At 41.1% G+C, this 18,777-nt stretch overlaps 1 protein-coding gene across 1 annotated transcript in view; it reads left to right on the plus strand.

The window, feature by feature from the left end:
• Positions 1 to 1,212: 1,212 nt before the first annotated feature.
• CAP2 (cyclase associated actin cytoskeleton regulatory protein 2) overlaps positions 1,213 to 18,777 on the plus strand; it is a 57,553-nt gene continuing 39,988 nt past the window's right edge. Inside the window, exons 1-2 of the mRNA XM_060774850.2 lie at positions 1,213 to 1,465; positions 16,707 to 16,828. Coding sequence (XP_060630833.1) covers positions 16,708 to 16,828 — 121 coding nt within the window. The 5' untranslated portion in view covers positions 1,213 to 1,465; position 16,707. The remainder of the gene's footprint in view (positions 1,466 to 16,706; positions 16,829 to 18,777) is intronic.

Raw genomic sequence — 18,777 nt, forward strand, 5'->3', positions numbered from 1 at the left:
GCTGCGGTTTTTGACTTTGGATTTGTTTTAATAGTTTTCAATGGGGATTTTAAAAATACTGTTTATATTTAATCCTGTTTTAATTTTCATATCCACTGTATTTTAAATGGTTATGCTAATGGAACTCCTTCCCCAATGAAATTAGATCAATGTCCTCCCTCCTGGCCTTTAGAGGAAAAGTAAAAACTTGGCTTTGGGCAGGAAGCAGTGTAAGAAATGATCAGGAATTATGTGCAATAGATATATTTGGAACAGCCTGGACTACGATTGTTGGATTGTGTGATTTTAATGTTTACACTGACATGCTTTTAATTCCATGTTTAAATGTAGAAATGTTTAAATGTAGAAAAGACGTGCCAGGAGAAGGGGGCAGAAGGAAAATCAGTCCTGGCCCCATTTGTTTTTAAAATGTGATTGTTCCTGGTTTAAAGGGCTGTGTGGATGTGCCCTTTGGGACCCCTTCCACGCATCTTAATAAAATCCCACATTTTCTGCTTTGAATAGACTATATGGCAGTGTGGACTCTGATAACCCAGTTCAAAGCAGATATTTTCTGCTTTGATATTCTGAGTTATAGGGTTGTGTGGAAGGACCCAAAGATAACCTAGCTCAAAGCAGATATTGCGGGATTTTCTGCCTCGATATTCTGGAATACAGGGCTATGTGGAAGGGCCCACAGATAATCCAGCTCAAAACATGTGGGGTTTTCTGCCTTGATATTTTGGGATTAAGGGCTGTGTGGAAGGGCTCAGAGATAACCCAGCTCAAAACAGATAATGTGGGGTTTTCTGCCTTGGTATTTTGGGATTAAGGGCTGTGTGGAAGGGCTCACAAATAACCCAGTACAAAGCAGATATTGTGGGGTTTTCTGCCTTGATGTTCTGGGCTATAGGGCTGTGTGGAAGCAGTCTGACATGAAGGTTGTTGGAGTGGTCCAGCATGTCTGTGTTCTCAAATAATATGCTGTTCCCTGGTTGGTTCATCAAGTGCTCTGCTTCAAGGATTCTCTATTTCCTCCAAATGCTACAATGTCCCTTCCAGACAGTAAAGCGTATCCCTCCTTCTCTCTCCCACCTTTTCAGAGGGGCTTCCTTCAAATAACGCCCCCCCCCCCCCCCTTCATCTTCCTTCAGGCAGTGCCCCCCGAGGGAGAGTGGAGCCCTACTTCTCTCCCCGCCTGACTGCTCTGCTTATACACACTCCACCCCCTTTTCGCGCTCTCCTTCTCCATCTTCTCCTGCCTCTCTCTCTCCCTCCGCGTGTGTCATCTTTGGGGCTTTATTTGGTGCTGCCGGAAACAGCAAGGGAGGGGGTGGGGGCTGCCTTTCCCTTCCTTGCTTGGCTTTTGGGGAGTGACACCAGCTCAGGCTGAAGAGGAGGAGGAGGAGGAGGCGGTAGAGGCGAGGAAGGGAGTAGGCGGCCAGGGATTTGCGAGGAGAGAGAAAGAGAAGCTCTTCCGCGGCAGGTAAGGCAAGGGCAAGCCTATGGAAAAGAGAGGGGGGTGTGTGTGTGTGAGGGGCTAAGGGAGGCCGTGCCCTCCCCAAAGAAAGAGGGCTGGGCGAGGCAGGGCGCGAGGGGAAAGTGGGGGAAGCAGAAAGAGGGAGGCGTGGGAGGCGGGAAGGCCTTCTCTGTGGAGAGGATGCAGGCGCGCGGGTGTGTGTGTGCAAGGTTGGTCTCCTCTATGTATGCGAGGGGTTTGCATTGTCATGGCTATTCCACGGCTCTCCCGCCTGCCTTCTTCCCCAGGAGAGGCTCCCCATTGCTTGCAACCAGGAGGAGGAGGAAGCAAGCCAGGGTCTTCCCTGGGCCTATATAGGGGCTGCCTGCCAAGGGGGCGGCGTCGTTGGGCAAACGCCTCTGCTGCCTTTGACACACACACAGCCCCCCTTCTCTAGGCAGGCTGAGCATCCTTTCATCCGGGCATCCCGCATTGGCCGCATTGGAGGCAACCAGGTCGCCTTTGCTTTCGCCTGGCTCAGTGTCTATACCAGGCCTGGGCCAACTTGGGCCCTCTCTCTTGGACTGCGACTCCCCCCATTCCTAACTGCCTCAGGTCCTTTCCTTTCCCCCCTCAGCCGATTAAGCGGGAAAGGCAGGGACCTGAGGCAGTTAGGAATGGTTTTTTATTATAATGTTCTATTTTTTTTTTGTCCTGTCAGGAGTGACTTGAGAATCTGCAGGTTGCTTCTGGTGTGAGAGAATTGGCCGTCTGCAAGGACATTGCCCAGGGGACGCCTGGATGTTTTGATATTTTATCATCCTTGTGGGAGGCTTCACTCATGTCCCCGCATGAGGAGCTGGAGCTGATAGAAGGAGCTCATCCGCGCTCTCCCTTGATTCAAACCTCCAACCTGTCGGATCTTCAGTTCTGCCGCCACAAGGGTTTAACCCACTGCCCCACCTGGAGCTCCTTGTTAGGAATGGTGGGAGTTGAAGTCCAAAACACCTAGAGAGAGGGCCCAGGTTGGCCCATGTCTGGTGTATACCCATTTCTACAATTATCCCTCAGTATTGGAAAATGCAATTGCTTCCAGTTTCTGAGACAAAAATTAGCATCTCTCCAGAACTCCAAGCACTATCTCAACCACATTTTGATTATTCACACTGTCATTACCAACCTTTCTACCAATATACATGGCGATAGCTGCAATAGCTATTGGAGGCCCCGGTGGCGCAGTGAGTTAAACTGCTGAGCTGTTTAACTTGTTGACCGAAAGGTTGCAGATTCAAATCCATGGAGCGGCATGAGCACCCGCTGTCAGCCCCAGCTTCTGCCAACCTAGCAGTTTGAAAACATGCAAATGTGAGTAGATCAATAGGTACCTCTTTGGCAGGAAGATAACAGCGCTCCATGCAGTCATGCTGGCCACATGACCTTGGAGGTGTCTATGGACAATGCCAGCTCTTTCACTTAGAAATGGAGATGAGCACCAACCCCCAGAGTCAGACAGGACTGGTCTTACTTACTTAGGCGATCCCTCATTGGCTGAGTAGGATAGTCTTCCAGGATCAGTATTCTTGTGGATCCGTAGGTGACTGTGGAGCCCTATTCTTGACCTGCATCTTCTGGACTTAATGTCAAGGGAAAACCTTTACCTTTACCTTATCTGCAATAGCTGACATAATGAAAGCGACCAAGTTGGCCTGACAGCAGCCTGCAAGTAGGGGCATGGAGTGGGGGGGGGGGGGTTGACCTGGATTGCAGGTGGAAACCATCTAATCCAGTGGTTCCCAACCTTGTTTTGAACAGGGGCCACTTTAACCAGGGACTGCTCTCCAACATTAGTACCAAAAGGGGTGGGGCTGGTTAGCTGTGCAGAAAGGAGCAGAAATAAAATAAATAAAGAAGAAGGACCGGATTTTCGTTCTCGCGGTCCATTGCAGGGTCACGGCCCACAGGTTGGGAACCACTGATCTAATCCAAACCCTGCCAAAGAAACCATGGAACAGGAGAAAAGAGAAGAAGCTGTGCCATTTTTAGACCTTTATATGAACAAGACTGTTTCTGATGACCAAGTGAAACCTTAATTACAGCAAAATCCACAGACTGTATTGTCAAGATATGTATTTCCTGTGGATAAGAAGAAGCATCTAAGATTTCAACCCAAATTGTCCAACAGATTTCCCTGGTTAGCCTACTAATTTCATGCACAAGGTGCACTCTAAGTATTTCATGGTGTTTGGAGGAGAAGTTGGGGGTAAAGGTGGTCATCAGAAGCTTGGCGCATTGCTTGCGAAACCATTTGTGCGATGGGAAAATGCAATAGAAGTCTTCAATAGACACCATATAAAACATCGGAACAATGTGTGCTTGGCTGAACACTTTAGGCTAATTCACAGTGGAAAAATTCTTAATGATGAAGGAAGAAGAAGAAAACAGAAAGATACTTCTGCCATTTGTGGAAACTATTGCCCTTTGTGGCTAAAAAGAACCGGTTTAAAAGAGGGAGCAATTATTCAGGACTGATTACCTGTGAAGAACCTTTGCACAGTGATGGTAATTTCAGGGCCTTGTCAAGATCTTGTGTCAGATCAGGAGACACTGAACTCAAAAGTCATCTCAGAGAAAAAAAGTTTAAACCCCGCCCAAATATTGTTTTCTGGCTACAGGACTACTCCAGGACATATATCTGTAAGATGTATACGAAACATACATGAATTTTGTCTTTAGACTCAGGACTTGTCTCTGAGGTCCCTTCTACACTGCCATATAATCCAGTTTATCAAAGCACATAATCCACATGATCTTCTTTGAACTAGGTCATATGAGAGCCCTTCCACATAACCATGTAACCCAGAATATCAAGGCAGAAAATCCCACAGTATCTGCTTTGAACTGGGTTATCTGAGTCCACACTGCCATATATTCAAATTCAAAGTAAATAATGTGGGATTTTATTCAGCTGTGTGGAAAGGGCCTTATATACACTGCTATATAATTCAGTTCAAAGCAGATCATCTGTGATTTTATATGCTTTTACGGTTTTAACCTGAATCATTTTAATATTAATGACATTTAATACTGTTTTAATATTTGCATAGTTGTACATTTTAAGTTCTTTTGTTTTTAGTTGTGAGCTGCTTTGAGTCTTCATATGGAGGGAAAAGGCAGAATTTAAATAAAAATAAACATAATAATATTTTTATATGGCAGTATAGAAGGGGCTCAAGGTATCTCTTATGCAAAGATAGGTATTTCAAAATCCAAAACACTTCCGGTCTCAAGCATTTTGAATAAGGGATGCTCAACCTTTATGACAAGTCTTTCTGACCACCCTACCTGTATGAATGGGCCTTCTTTAATCTGAGATACAGGCAGTCCCCAAGTTACAAACATTTGACTTACAAACAATTCATAGTTAAGAATAGGGTGTGGTTTTTTTTTTGGGTGGGGAGTTCATGTCAGGAGTGACTTGAGAAACTGCAAGTCGCTTCTGGCATGAGAGAATTGACAGTCTGCAAGGATGTTGCCCTGGGGACACCTGAATGATGTTTTACCACCCTTGTGGGAGGCTTCTCTCATGTCCACACGTGGGGAACTGTAGCTGACAAAAGGAGCTCAACTCACTCTCCCTGAATTTGAACCGCTGACCTATTGGTCAGCAGTCCTGCCAGCACAACGGTTTACTCCATTGTGCCACCGGAGGCTCCAATAGGGGTGAGACAACAGGAAGTGAGAAAATCTATAACTTGGAAGGGAAATTCACTCGTGAAAGAATTATCATGAGGAAAAGGTGTCTCCACTGAAGCTTTCTCGCCTATCCTTGTTTCCAAAACAATCCACATTTTCCAAATCCAATTATCACAGAGACAGAAAGTGAGGTGAAATCTTCTGAGCAGGGCACAGATAGCAAAACAAACACTAAAGGGGCGAGAAACCTTCCCTATGCAATCCAATACTAGGTTGAACTTACAAACAAATTCAGCTTAAGAGCAAACCTACAGAACCTATCTTGTTTGTTTGACTGCCTTTATACAGGAGGCTCTTGTGAGAATTGGTAAGCACCGGAGAATTGTTGCAACACTCTGGTTGCTTGAGTGTTACTAATAGTGTACGTCATACTGTATCATGCCATAGACTCTATATTGACTTGATATAAGTATTGAAATCCAGTAATTAAAAGCAAATTCAAACAAATCAAGGATAAGGGATGTGCAACCTGTATGACAGTTGCATTAACAGTCCTACCTGCATGAACGATCCTTCTTTAGTTTGAGATAAAATATGTGTGCGTATTGACTTGTTCCCTGAGGATACTGAATATTGATGCCCACCATTTCATACTGAAGTCATCTGTGTGTAACAAAGCTGCCCAGCCACCCACTCCCTCAGTGAGGATACCTGCACATCGCAGCAAAAAGGAAAGGAAACGCTCCCCCTTTCTTTGGTCGCTGGAGCTGTCATTCGGGTTTTGTTTTTTAGGCGCCCAGTTTGATGCAGGATGACAGCCTTCTCAGTGGAGTGGCTCGATCTGTGGTCTGCACACTTTGTGAGACCCTCACACCTGGCTGTGTGTGCTTCAATGGATTTATGTTCAGTGATGCTTCAACAATGAATGGCATTAGTGCCCTCATTGTTAGGGGGAAATGTTAGACTACAACGAGTTACCTAGGATCATGAATGCATAATAAAAACACTTGAACTCTCAGATATAGAAATAAGTGGAATTCTTAAAAATTGGGGGAAAACTCTTTGGGTATGTTTACTCAGAAACAGTCCCACAGCTTTGATGAGACTTATTCCCAAGTAAACATGTGCAGGAATTGCAGTCTATCCGTATATACTAAAACAACTGAGCCAATTGTTCCCTACATGTGGTCCATGGACCACCAGTGGTCTGCAAGAACGAAAATATGGTCGATGGCCTGACCATTACGACACCTACAAGAGCAACTGGTCTTGTGAAACCCTCTTATGATTCCAAGGCAACGGGGATGTCGGGAGGGGAGAGGCTGACTACCCACGAAAGATTACTACTACCACATTAGCTCTAGATTATTAAATATGGTTTTCTGTGGGCAAGCAGATAGCGTCTACTGGATTGCATATGTTCTGTATCAGAAACTAGAGCTGATGTGATCTATCCAATGAAATTTTATGAATCAGCACCCCAGATAACCAAACCGAATCTAAAGTTGACCAAAAACTGATTTGTAAACCTTTTTGGTACTAATGTTGGAGAGTGGTTCCTGGTCACGTGGTCCCTTGTCAAAAAAAGGTTGGGAACCACTGATCTACACTGTAGAATGGATGCATATTATTATTATCATCATCATCATCATCATCATAAATGTCCTAAATGCAAAGGATTTTTAGATACTGTCCTTTTCCCCTATAGAAATCTATATAAATAAAAATGTTATGCTCATTTGTGGGATTAATATAATTCAAAAACCACTGGACGAATTGACACCAAATTTGGACACAATACACCTATCAGGCCAATGAGTGACCGTCATTCATAAAACACTAAAAAAACACAGCAGAAGCAACTTTAAAAGCAAAAGAATAAAAAATACATTACAACGCATGCGCAGAATCACACACACATATATATATACACACAAACACACCTATATACACAAAGATATACACACATATACACAGACTGGGCCACAGCAACGTGTGGCAGGGGATGGCTAGTAATAATATAAAAAGTGGACTCAAGTGGCTACAGTCAAATGCTCCATGGTCATCTTAGTATTTCTGTTGTTCGATTGCCTCTTTCTTCTGAGTGCTGTTCAGAGGTAGGGGGTGTGTTGTCGGTGTTCGCACATGAATAAAAGATGTCCTCTTAATTAAATAAAAATGAAAAGGGGTTGTGCATTATTTACTACTACGGTAGGGCTAATGCATTAGTTGGTTGAGGCATTTATTAGAGACTGTGGTTCAAGCTGCTATGAAAGAAGATACACTAGGGACCAAACACTACTTCATACATTTGGGAAGCCAACTGGAACATTGTCAGTTTTCCACTCGTCCAAATCAAGCTTTCTATAATGAAGCATATTAGAAAGATAACAGGGCTGAAAGTGGTATATCATCATATGTTCATCTTCATAAACATTAGTGAAGGACTACTTTAATCTGAGTAGGACTCAGAGGCATGAGCGCTGTTCCTGATGGGAGAACTGACAAGTCATTATGTATTTCAAATTGTGATCATTGGAAAGATGGCGATGATTTATAAAGCACCTACATTGGACTGTTCTCTGTTGTTGTGAGTCAGCAGGAAAACATGGTAGCTGGAGAACTGAGAGGAGGGGCAAAGGGCAATTTTGTCCTATATTCTGTTTCAGCCCACTATATTTGAAAGGCTGTATCGAATGGAGTAGGGCAGAGCTTTGGAAAGCAAAAAGCTCTATTGCTCTCAGTTTAAATATGATTCATTTCATAGCCATTGGGAAAGCATTTGTGGTTTATTTGCTTATGTACACGATTTGTTATCTAGAGGCAATCATATTAAATGCCACTTCTAAACCTCACATTTGTCATTAGTAGTTACCTCACATAGGGAAAATTGTTGCTGCTTCTTAAATTCAAGCAAAGAGAAAGAAAAACTTGCACTTTTTGAATGGAGTATTTTAGGTATTTTGTATTCAGAGAGACAGATGCAGTTATGTATGTGTATAAAACTTGGAAGTCTTGTGTTTGGAACACAAAGACTTTGCTAGGTGAAGTGACCTTGTGTCATGTCACTGGGTGCTTTAAATGGGATTTTCCTGTTTCTTGGCAGTAGGTTGGACTGGATGGCCCACGAGGTCTGTGATTCTATTACTGTTTCTAGGTGGTTTGGCTGTTGATAAATGAAGGATTAGCTATTGATAGGTGAAATGGTCTTCAGTGATGTCACTGGAGATGAAAGGTAACATATACACTAATGTAGAAGTCCAGAAATTTTGGTAACAAATGAACTCAAAAAACTTGGGTTGGCTTATCTATGGGTCAAAGTAAGTAATGTACCTTATCAAAAAAGCTGGACCAAACTTGGCACACATACCCAACATGGCCAACGGTGCATACCGGTGGGCTTTGGGGATGAGTGACCTTAGCTCTGGGAGTTGTAGTTCATCCTTATCCAGAGAGCACTAAACCCAGCCAACTTTGAATCTGGACCAAACTTGGCACACACACCCAACATAGCCAGCTGTGCATACTGCCTGGTTTGGAGGTGATTGACTTAGGATCTAGGAGTTGTAGTTCACCGTTATTCATTGGAACTTGACCAAACACACACCCAACATGACCAACTTGGGATACAGGTGGGATTTGGAGAGGCTTCACACACTTTTTTGAGAGTTGTCGTTCATCCACATCCTTGTGCATTTTCCAATGGGAGCATTGGAAAAGTGAAGACTGAGTTTGTCCTAATAAATAGTGTTACACAATAATAAATCAATAATACCTGATACAAAACAAACAATGCCTTCTTCTAATAAAAAAGGAACCATCTCCTTCCCAGTAGAATGATGAAAGGCAAGAGCTCAGCCTATCCCAGAAGAACATAAAAGAGATACTGACCCCTCTACTTTCTCCACTATGGTGCCACTTCTGGCCTTTCCAATGGTGAAATCTTGGTGGTGACCAGGAGTAACTGGCCCCCTGACCTGGCACTGGTGCTTTTCCCTCTCAGTAGAATGACCCTTAACCTATCCATGGGTCATATACAAATCCATAATTCCAGCCCCCAAACTTTGCCCTCGATTTATATGTGAGGTCATCTTATACCTGAGTATATCCAGTTCTTTGAATTGCATTATTGTGTGCTATTCTTTTCATATTTTGAAGTCTTGCTTGCTTTTTCAGAATCAAGTCAGCAATATAAAGTTGTCACTGGACTGTGACAAGATAGAGTTAAATAGTTCTATGATAATTCCAAAAATAATGCAAGAGACAAACGTCATTAATTGGGGGATTTATATAGGAAAGGTGTTTCAATCACTTTATAGCAGTGGTTCCCAACTTTTTTTTTTTATCAGAAACACTTGACCAGTTTGACTAGGGACCACGTGACCAGGGATCACTCTCCAACATTAGTACCAAAAGGGTTATGAATCAGTTTTTGGTCAACTTTAGATTTGGTTTGGTTATTTGGGGTGCTGATTCAGAAAATTGCATTGGCTAGACCACATCAGCTCTAGCTTCTGATACAGAACATATGTCATCCAATAGTCATCATTTGCTTGCCTGCAGAAAACCATATTTAATAATGTAGAGCTGATGTGGTAGTAGTAATCTTTTGTGGGTAGTCAGCCTCTCTTCTCCCAAAATCCCTGTTTCTTTGGCACTATAAGAGGATTTTGCAGTCTCTCTTGTTGCTGTATGGTTTTGAGGCAACAGTGTACTAATGATCAGACCACAGACCATATTTTCGTTCTTGCGGACCACTTGTGGTCCACGGACCACAGGTTGGGAACCACTGCTTTATAGGCAATGCTATTTATTATAATAATAAATTCCATTTCCTATAGGACAACTGGCAAATCACCAGCAGCAGCAATAAGAGCTACTAACCAAAAGGTCACCAGTTCAAAGACTGGGTCGGGGCTCACTGTTTACCTAAGCATTTTGAAAACAGCTTAGAGCTGTAAGTAGAGAAATTAGGTACTGCTAAAAAGTGGAGGAGGTATTTTACTACACCATAAAAGAAAAAGACCAGAAAATGCCTGTCACTAAAGGAAGGAGGAAATCCTGATGGTTCATCATCATAGAGGATGAAGCAACAGCACCTCCTTGTGGCTGGATTTGAGCACAACCTCCAAAGGCGCTGAAAGCTGAAAGTCGACATAACATACCTCCTTTCTGTCTGTTCTGTCCTGTCTGTCCAAACAGCATTGAATGTTTGCCGTGTATGTGTACTGTGATCTGCCCTGAGTCCCCTTGGAGAGATAGGGCAAAATATAAAGAAAGTGTTTTATTATTATTATTATTATTATTATTATACAATTTTCTGTATTATATATTGGGGATTTGAAGCAGATTAGTCTGGTCAAATCGTTAGCCTTGCTTTTCCATATGTGATGTGGATTTACAATTAACTGGTGGATATTTTGTAAAGGTGTAATAATATTTATATTGTAAAAGGAATGGAAGATAGTCACACATTTATCAGTCATTTTGTTTTCATCAATCACCGAACCTTACCTGTTAGAATATAAAATGTTCTTCTGTAGGGTCCTTCGTATGAGTTCAGCAGGGTTGTTGCGTCTTTCCAGTAATTGGGCGTGTGACATATCATCAAATGGAACTGTGCACACATCAGAATGTTTAAGAGTTGTGATAATGCATAGGAAAGAAGATCTTAGCTGTGCATGGTCATTGGTGAGGGAGTTACTTAAAATGTTACACTTCACTGGTTTCAAAGATACTATACAAAAGATCAGCATATGTGCAGAAGCAGTATTAAAGATCTGAAGGACAACTAGAAAATCTGGTTGCTATGTACAAAGATTGACATCCTGGCTGCCATTGTGTTGGAAGACATTAGATTTAAGTGTCAAAAATGTAGATTTCTTATAACTATTCATATTAGATTGGTATTCTAAAGTGGAAAGTCCATTATTTGCAAACTACACTGTTTTTGCATTGAATATTGGGTGATTGCATACATGTGCAATGCTTGGTGGGGATTTCCTTTCTTAACCTGTTGGTTCAGTAACCTGGCAGGATTAGTAGAGGAAAAGGAGCCTTTGTCACCTCAAAACATTGGTGATTGATCTGACTTCTTATGACAGTCCTGTAGTTCTTGTTTGGTTGATGTTATTGCTAATTGGCGCAACATAGAGAAGCTGTATAAGATTCCAAAAATTCCCAAGAATTCAAGAACACATTGAAATGGAATTTAATTTAGTGTACCTCTTAATAAAATTGAGTATTGGTGGCCCTTATTCTTCACCTAAAGCTCCTTTCTTTCTCCATATTTGACTTAAACCAGCAGTGGGGAACCTAAATCCTTTGAGCTGAATCTGGCCTTCCTGAATCTGTAATCCTGATGCAATTGTTGGGAAATTCCCCCATTCTAAAACGTCCTGAGACCCCTTCTACACTGTCATATAATCCAGATTATCAAATCAGATAATCCACATTATCAGCTTTGAACTGGATTATGTGAGTCTACACTACCATATAATCCAGTTCAAATTAGATAATCTGGATTTGGTATGGCAATGTAGAAGGGGCCTCATATAATCCAGTTCAAAGCAAATAATGTGGATTAATTGCTTTGATAATCTGGATTATTTAGCAGTTTAGAAAGGCCTGAGACCCTTTCTACACTGCTATAGAAAATCCAGATTATCTGCTTTGAAGTGAATTGTACGGCAGTGTAGACTCATAATCCAGTTCAAAGCAGGTAATCTGGATTATCTGCTTTGATAACCTGGATTATATGGCAGTGTAGATTCATCCTCAGACTGTCAGGAGTTTCCAATCACTGCATAAACAAAAACAAAACAGAGATACCACATGTACATAATGATTAAGGAGAACTATTGGATCTTCCAATGAGCTGATCTCTGGGTCACCCTGCTTTCTGATCCCTTAATCTTTCACCCGTCATTTCCCAAGGTGTTTCTTAAGATTTCAGTGCTCACCAAATTCTTTAAAAAAAAGTTTTATTAAATACAGACTAAAAAGGGAAACAAAGTGTTATTTACAGGTGTGTGTATGTATGTATACATGTGTGTGTGTGTGTGTGTATGTGTGTGTGTGTGGAGCTCCACTGAACCCAACATATAGAGGTAGAAATGAAAGGAAAATAGCAAAAAGGAAAAAAAATCAATAGGAAAGGGGAGTTGATGACTTCCAATCTCTTACATCAAGGTGGTGGATTGTTGTTAATTTTCAGTCTTTATTAAAATGTTCCATTTCCTCTCTCAATAAAAAGAACTAATATTTAAGTTATCATTTTCATTTTTTCTTATTTCAAATAGTCTTTAAACCAGTGTTTCTCAACCTGGGGGTCAGGACCCCTGGGGGGGTCACGTGGAGGGGTCGCCAAAGACCATCAGGAAACACAGTATTTTCTGTTGGTCATAGGGGTTCTGTGTGGGAAGTTTGGCCCAATTCTATCATTGGTGGGGTTCAGAATGCTCTTTGTGTGTAGGTGAACTATAAATCCCAGCATCTGCAACTCCCAAATGTCAAGTTCACCAGTGTTCACATTTGGGCATATTCAGTATTCGTGCCAAGTTTGGTACAGATCTATCACTGTTTAAGTCCACAGTTCTCTCTGGATGTAGGTGAACTACAACTCCCAGACTCAAGGTCAATTCCCATCAAGCCCTTCCAGTATTTTCTGTTGGTTATGGGAGTTCTGTGTGCCAAGTTTGGTTCAGTTCCATCATTGGTGGAGTTCAGAATGCTCTTTCATTGTCGGTGAACTATAAATCCCAGCAATTACAACTCTCAAATGACAAAATCACCCCCCCCCCCAACCCCACCAGTATTCAAATTTGAGCGTATTGGGTATTTATGTCAAATTTGATCCAGTGAATGAAAATACATTCTGCATATCAGATATTTACATTACGATTCATAACTGTAGCAAAATCAGAGTTATAAACTAGCAACCGAAGTAATTTTATGGTTGGGGGTTACCACAACTTGAGGAACTGGATTAAGGAGTCCCAGCATTGGGAAGGTTAAGAACCACTGCTTTAAACAAAGTCCAGTCATTTTTTCGGGAGATCCTTGGTCGTTCTACAGTTGGTGTCCATACTCATAATGTTTACAATTTTCAGTAGCCATTCCTCTATTGTTGGGATTTCTTTGATCTTCTATCTTCTTGCGTAGATTATTCTTGCTGCCGTTACAAAGTAATTAAATAGAATATCTTGATTCTTGTCCATATCTGTCATTCACAGAAGTAAATATTTTGGTTTCATTTGAAATCTTACATTCAATATTTTAAAATATATTTTTGTGTATATTGCTCCAGTAGATGCTTGCAATTCCACAGGTCCACCACATGTGGTAAAAGGTACCCAAATGTTTTTCACATTTCCAACATTTTTCCTTAATATTTTTATAGCACTTCACTAACTTTCGGAATGTGATATACCATTGGTACATCAGTGTTTACCAAATTCTTACAAACTGTTCTTGGAGCCATCTTCTCTTATATGTTTGGCCAACATGCTCAATAGCTTAACAATAATTCTTTATATTTTAGTATGCCAGGCACGGGCAAACTTCAGCCCTCCAGGTGTTTTAGACTTCAACTCCCACAATACGCTGTTAGGAATTGTGGGAGTTGGAGTCCAATAACACCTGGAGGGCCGAAGTTTGCCCATGCCTGGTGTAGGCAGTTTTTTAAAAAATCCGGACGTAAAGGAATAGTTTTAGATATTAGCAGGTGATTTAATGCACCAAGGATGTGAACTGCTAAGTCTAGAATCCTACCTCATCAATGTATGTAATGCATCAACCAGGCAGACCATTATTCTCTCAATTCAGCTCTCATTTCTGCTATACAAGCTATCTTGAGTATTCTGGATTATATACCTTTGAAGGCTGGTGTATAGATTTTTGGGAGAGAAAGTGTTCAACATATTTTATAGTAATACTATGTAGCCTCAATCAGCATGAATGCATTTCATTGTTGTTAATGAGGAACATGATAAACTACCAAGCAGAAGGTAGATGTCTAAACTCATGCATATAAGTAATATCTAAAGGGCTGCAGACTCAGATAACCCAATTCAAAGCAGATATTTTGGGTTATCTGCCTTGATATTCTGGATTATATGGCAGTGGGGAAGGGCCCTCACTTGACCACCAGAAATAGACTGGAGTTGCCCTGGATAGGGACGCAAATGAAAGATTTGAAGTCAGGCCCACAACAAACTCATAGAGCATGACATGATCACGTAAAATTGCAATGAATCACAGTGAGACTTTCACACCAGAAATAGTAGCAGCAGCACATTAGTACGAAATGAAGTCACTAGTGGATTATTTCAAGTAAGAAAGAAGTGCTTTCCCAATGGTCTTCTGAGAAGAGAAGAACAACAGAACACATTAAGTCCTGGCCAGTGTTGGGACTATCCATGCCTGGACTTCATATGAGTATATGAAACTCAAATAATAATGAAACCTGTTATTTTCAATGGGAGAAGTGATGGAAGAACCACAAAGAGGGTGTGGTTTGTACAGGAGCCTCTCAGTAAATAAGTGAAACTGGATAAGTGATACCATGATTGTCAGTCCCACGATTATGGGGAACCTATTCTTAAACTACTAAAGTATGTTTTTCGATGTGAAGGTAAATAATGTTCATATTATTCACCCCGGTTTTTCCCATCAAACAAAACAAAAACCCAGCAACAGCTACCCAAAACAAAAATTGAGGGACAGGTTTCCTTCTCATGGCTCCAAAATTGCCAAATTAATTTACATTGTGACATATCTTTGCATGAAAAAAGCAGTCGCAAACTTGAACTTAAAGACATAGAACCATAGAGCTGGAAGAGACCTCATGGACCGTCCAGTCCAACCCCCTGCCAAGAAGCAGGAAAATCACATTCAAAGCACCCCCATCCAGCCTCTGTTTAAAAGCCTCCAAAGAAGGAGCCTCCACCACACTCCGGGGCAGAGAGTTCCACTGCTGAACAGCTCTCGCAGTCAGGAAGTTCTTCCTCATGTTCAGGTGGAAAGAAGTCATAATAACAAATTTTAAATAATGTGTCATAAAGTACAAACCTATGTTTGTATTTAAGTGGGTTTAGGATTTGGTTAGAATTGCTTCCTGAAGCATTCACTGTCTCCATAACAGTTCATAGACGAGACTTTAAACAGATTAATAGAATTCTAATTGCAGGTTCTGAATTCTTTTTTTTAAAATTTAAATAATTAAATTTTATTTTGAAAAGATAATACACCAACCATATATGTTGCAAAAATGTACACATACACAAATAAACACACATAGACAAACAACCCTCCATACAGTTACCCCTCCACCCACCCCCAGTGCTACCCACCACCTTGACTTCCGTCACTAATCCACGCAGGATTTATGCACAACTTATTTAACCCTCTATACTTCTGATTCAGTAAATTCCGCTTGTTTTTATTTCTTTAGCTCTCCCGTCAAGTATGCTAAGGCCAGCTTCCAGTTTCTTTCAAATATTTCATTATTTTCATATTTCAAATTGCTTGAAATCTTAGCCATCTGTGCATAATCCCACAATTTATCCTTCCAATCTTTGATGCTTAATGTTTTCTCCCCTTTCCAATTTTTGGCAATTGTAATGCGTGCAGCCGCAAAGCTGTACGAGCAGATTTCTCTCTCTGGCTGTTCTAAACTGTCTCTGAATATCCCTAAAAGGCACATCCCTGGGTTCTTTTTTACTTTGTTGTAAATCATTTTATTTGTTTCCTTTATTATTCTTTTCCAATAAATCTGCACCAGTTCGCACGACCACCATACGTGAAAGAAAGTCCCTTTCTTTCTTTTGCACCTCCAACAGGATCCTGTTTGTGAATTGTCCATTTTGGCTAGGAGGGCTGGAGTTATGTAGCATCTGTAGGTTCTGAATTCTTAAGGGTTTACAGTTGTTTCACTTAAGGTTATGAAATGTTTACAACCTTAAGTGAACAGTGTGAAATCTGTGAAATAAATTAAAGATGGGTTGCTGGGAGTTTTCTGGGCTGTATGGCCATGTTCCAGAAGCATTCTCTCCTGATGTTTTTTCCACATCTATGGCAGGCATCCATAAATGCTAAACATTAAATGCTTTAAATCAATAAAAAAATGCTAGCCATTAAATGCTTATCAAGGTGGCCAACTGCAACATTCACACTTGCCTCAAGCAGACAAGAGTTCTTTCTCCCATCCTGGACATTATTCTACAGATATATAAACTTCACTTGCCTAGTTTCCAACCGAGTCCTCAACCTCTGAAGATGCCTGCCATAGATGTAGGCGAAACGTCAGGAGAGAATGCTTCTGGAACATCTCCAGACAACCTGGAAAACTCACAGCAACCCAGTGATTCCGACCATGAAAGCCTTCGACAACAAATAAAATATGTTTTGGAACCATGATCTCAAAAGTCAAAAATATTAGAGAACAAATAACACAAATAATTAACTTGTCAACTTGAGAGAGCATTAATCTAGATAAGAGAGTTCAAAAGTTCGGGTGAAATCCACACTTGAAATGGGAGAGATCATATTACTGATGCCTTTGTTTCCTTTTCAGAATGGCAGAGATGGCTTTGATGGCAAGGTTGGAAAATGCTGTAATTAGGCTGGAATCCTTGTTGTCACATTCACACCAAGGCACTGGCATGGAATGTGGAGCTGTTAATGGAGTCAATGGAGGTAGGATTCTCTTTTCCCCCAGAAGCTTTATTCCTCATTGGTACATGCAGAACTGAATAACTAGATGACATGTGGTGCAGCGATTGTGCTAAAAGAAGCCAAATGATACCTAGCCGCCTCCAGCCTTCTCTTAAATTAGCAATAAAGAAATTTTTGTGGGCTCAAGTAGGAAATTCTCAGTGACAGCTTTCATTTTAACGACAATGTAATGGATATATCCTTACTAAAGATCAGCTATTTTATTAATCTGCTAGATATGTTGTCAGTGTTTCATGTTTCTGTTGAACTTTCAGTATTTCTATTGTAAATTATCGGGTTTACAGGTTGGCCCGAGGAGTGTCAGTTCTTGTAATATAGCTCCTTGGGTTTTGCTGATGGTTGCCACCTCTGTGTTCATTCATTCAATTCAAAGGGTGGGTGAAGCTGGTTGTAGTGATTTCTTGGCTCTGCACTAGAACTCTTCCAAAGATTTTTAAAACTGTTCTTTGCAGAGGTGGTTGTAGAGTTTCAAGGGGATTTTTTCCTGAATTGGGGTGGGATGAGTTTTTATAGAGTTGCAGTGCAAAATTGCATTTTGTTGATGCATTACAGCACACTCAGGCCCCTTCTATACTACCATATAAAATCTAGATTATCTGCTTTGAACTGGATTATGCGGAAGTTAGACTCATATAACCCAGTTCAAAGCAGATAATGTTGATTATCAGATTTGATAATTTTGATTATTTGGCAGTGTAGAAGGGACCAAAGAAGATATTTCTGTTGTTAAAAAGGAAGAGAGGATGAGGCCTTTTTATTCTGATAATGTTATCTAATTAAAAGGAACGTATGTGAATGTGAGCATGAATTAATGCAGCTGGTACGTGTAATTACTGCATTAATTATGAGGGGCCATGGTGGTGCAGTGGGTTAAACCGCTAAGCTGCAGAACTTGCTGATCAGTAGGTCAGCGGTTCGAATCCATGACCAGAGTGAGCTCCCGTTGTTAGCCCCAGCTTCTCTCAATCTAGCAGTTCGAAAACATGCAAATGTGAGTAGATCAGGAGGTACCACTTCGACAGGAAGGTAACGGCATTCCATGCAGTCATGATGGACACATTACCTTGGAGGTGTATATGCACAACACTGGCTCTTCAGCTTAGAAATGGAATAAGCACCACCCTGCAGAGTCGGACATGACTAGACTTGATGACTAGACTTTACCTTTACCTGCAATTGCCAAAACATATTCCAGGAGAATAGAAGCTTCATTTGGATATTAAAAACACTAAGAATTACAGCCACCTCTCTGGAGCATCCCTTAGTATAACGAATATCTGTTGGGTTAGACAGAAATTAGCTGAAGAAGGAATTGTTGCAGAAGTGAGCATGTAGCATTTGCCAAGAAAGTTGGGAATGTAAATAGTGGTTTTCCAGCTTGTTGAGATTTATTTTGCACAGATGTTGTATGTAAACTAGAATATGCTGAGTTTATTAACGGGTGATGTGTTCTTTTCTGTTTACTTACTGTTGGGTGGGCTTTCCTTTTTCCCTTGTTGCATCGTGTCATAATGATTTTGTAATACTGTATTTTTATAGTCAACTCTGAGAAATATAAAATATGTTTTAAAAGCAAAAGAAGAAGAAAAAAGGGGGGGGGGGAGTAACAAAAAAAGAGTACAAGAGAATTGAAAGTAAAGAGGTGACCTCCCCTTGCAAACGGTGTATTCATTGAGAAAAAAATGAAAAGGTCTCACAAAAGCCCAGGAAGGACTAATGTTCATCCTCCCACCCCTCTATCTTTCTCATGAGTTAGAGCAGGCATGGGCAAGCTTTGGTCCTTCAGATGTTTTAGACTTAACCATGATTGCATTCTGCACAAAGTAGGAAAACCCTGCTTTGTTCCGAGGTAATTTGATAGTGGATTAGATCCATGCCTTCTTGAAAGGTGTGGGTCAAACCCACTATGG

The sequence above is a fragment of the Anolis sagrei genome, chromosome 4 (genome assembly GCF_037176765.1).
Source record: "Anolis sagrei isolate rAnoSag1 chromosome 4, rAnoSag1.mat, whole genome shotgun sequence".
Classification (NCBI taxonomy): Eukaryota; Metazoa; Chordata; class Lepidosauria; order Squamata; family Dactyloidae; genus Anolis; species Anolis sagrei.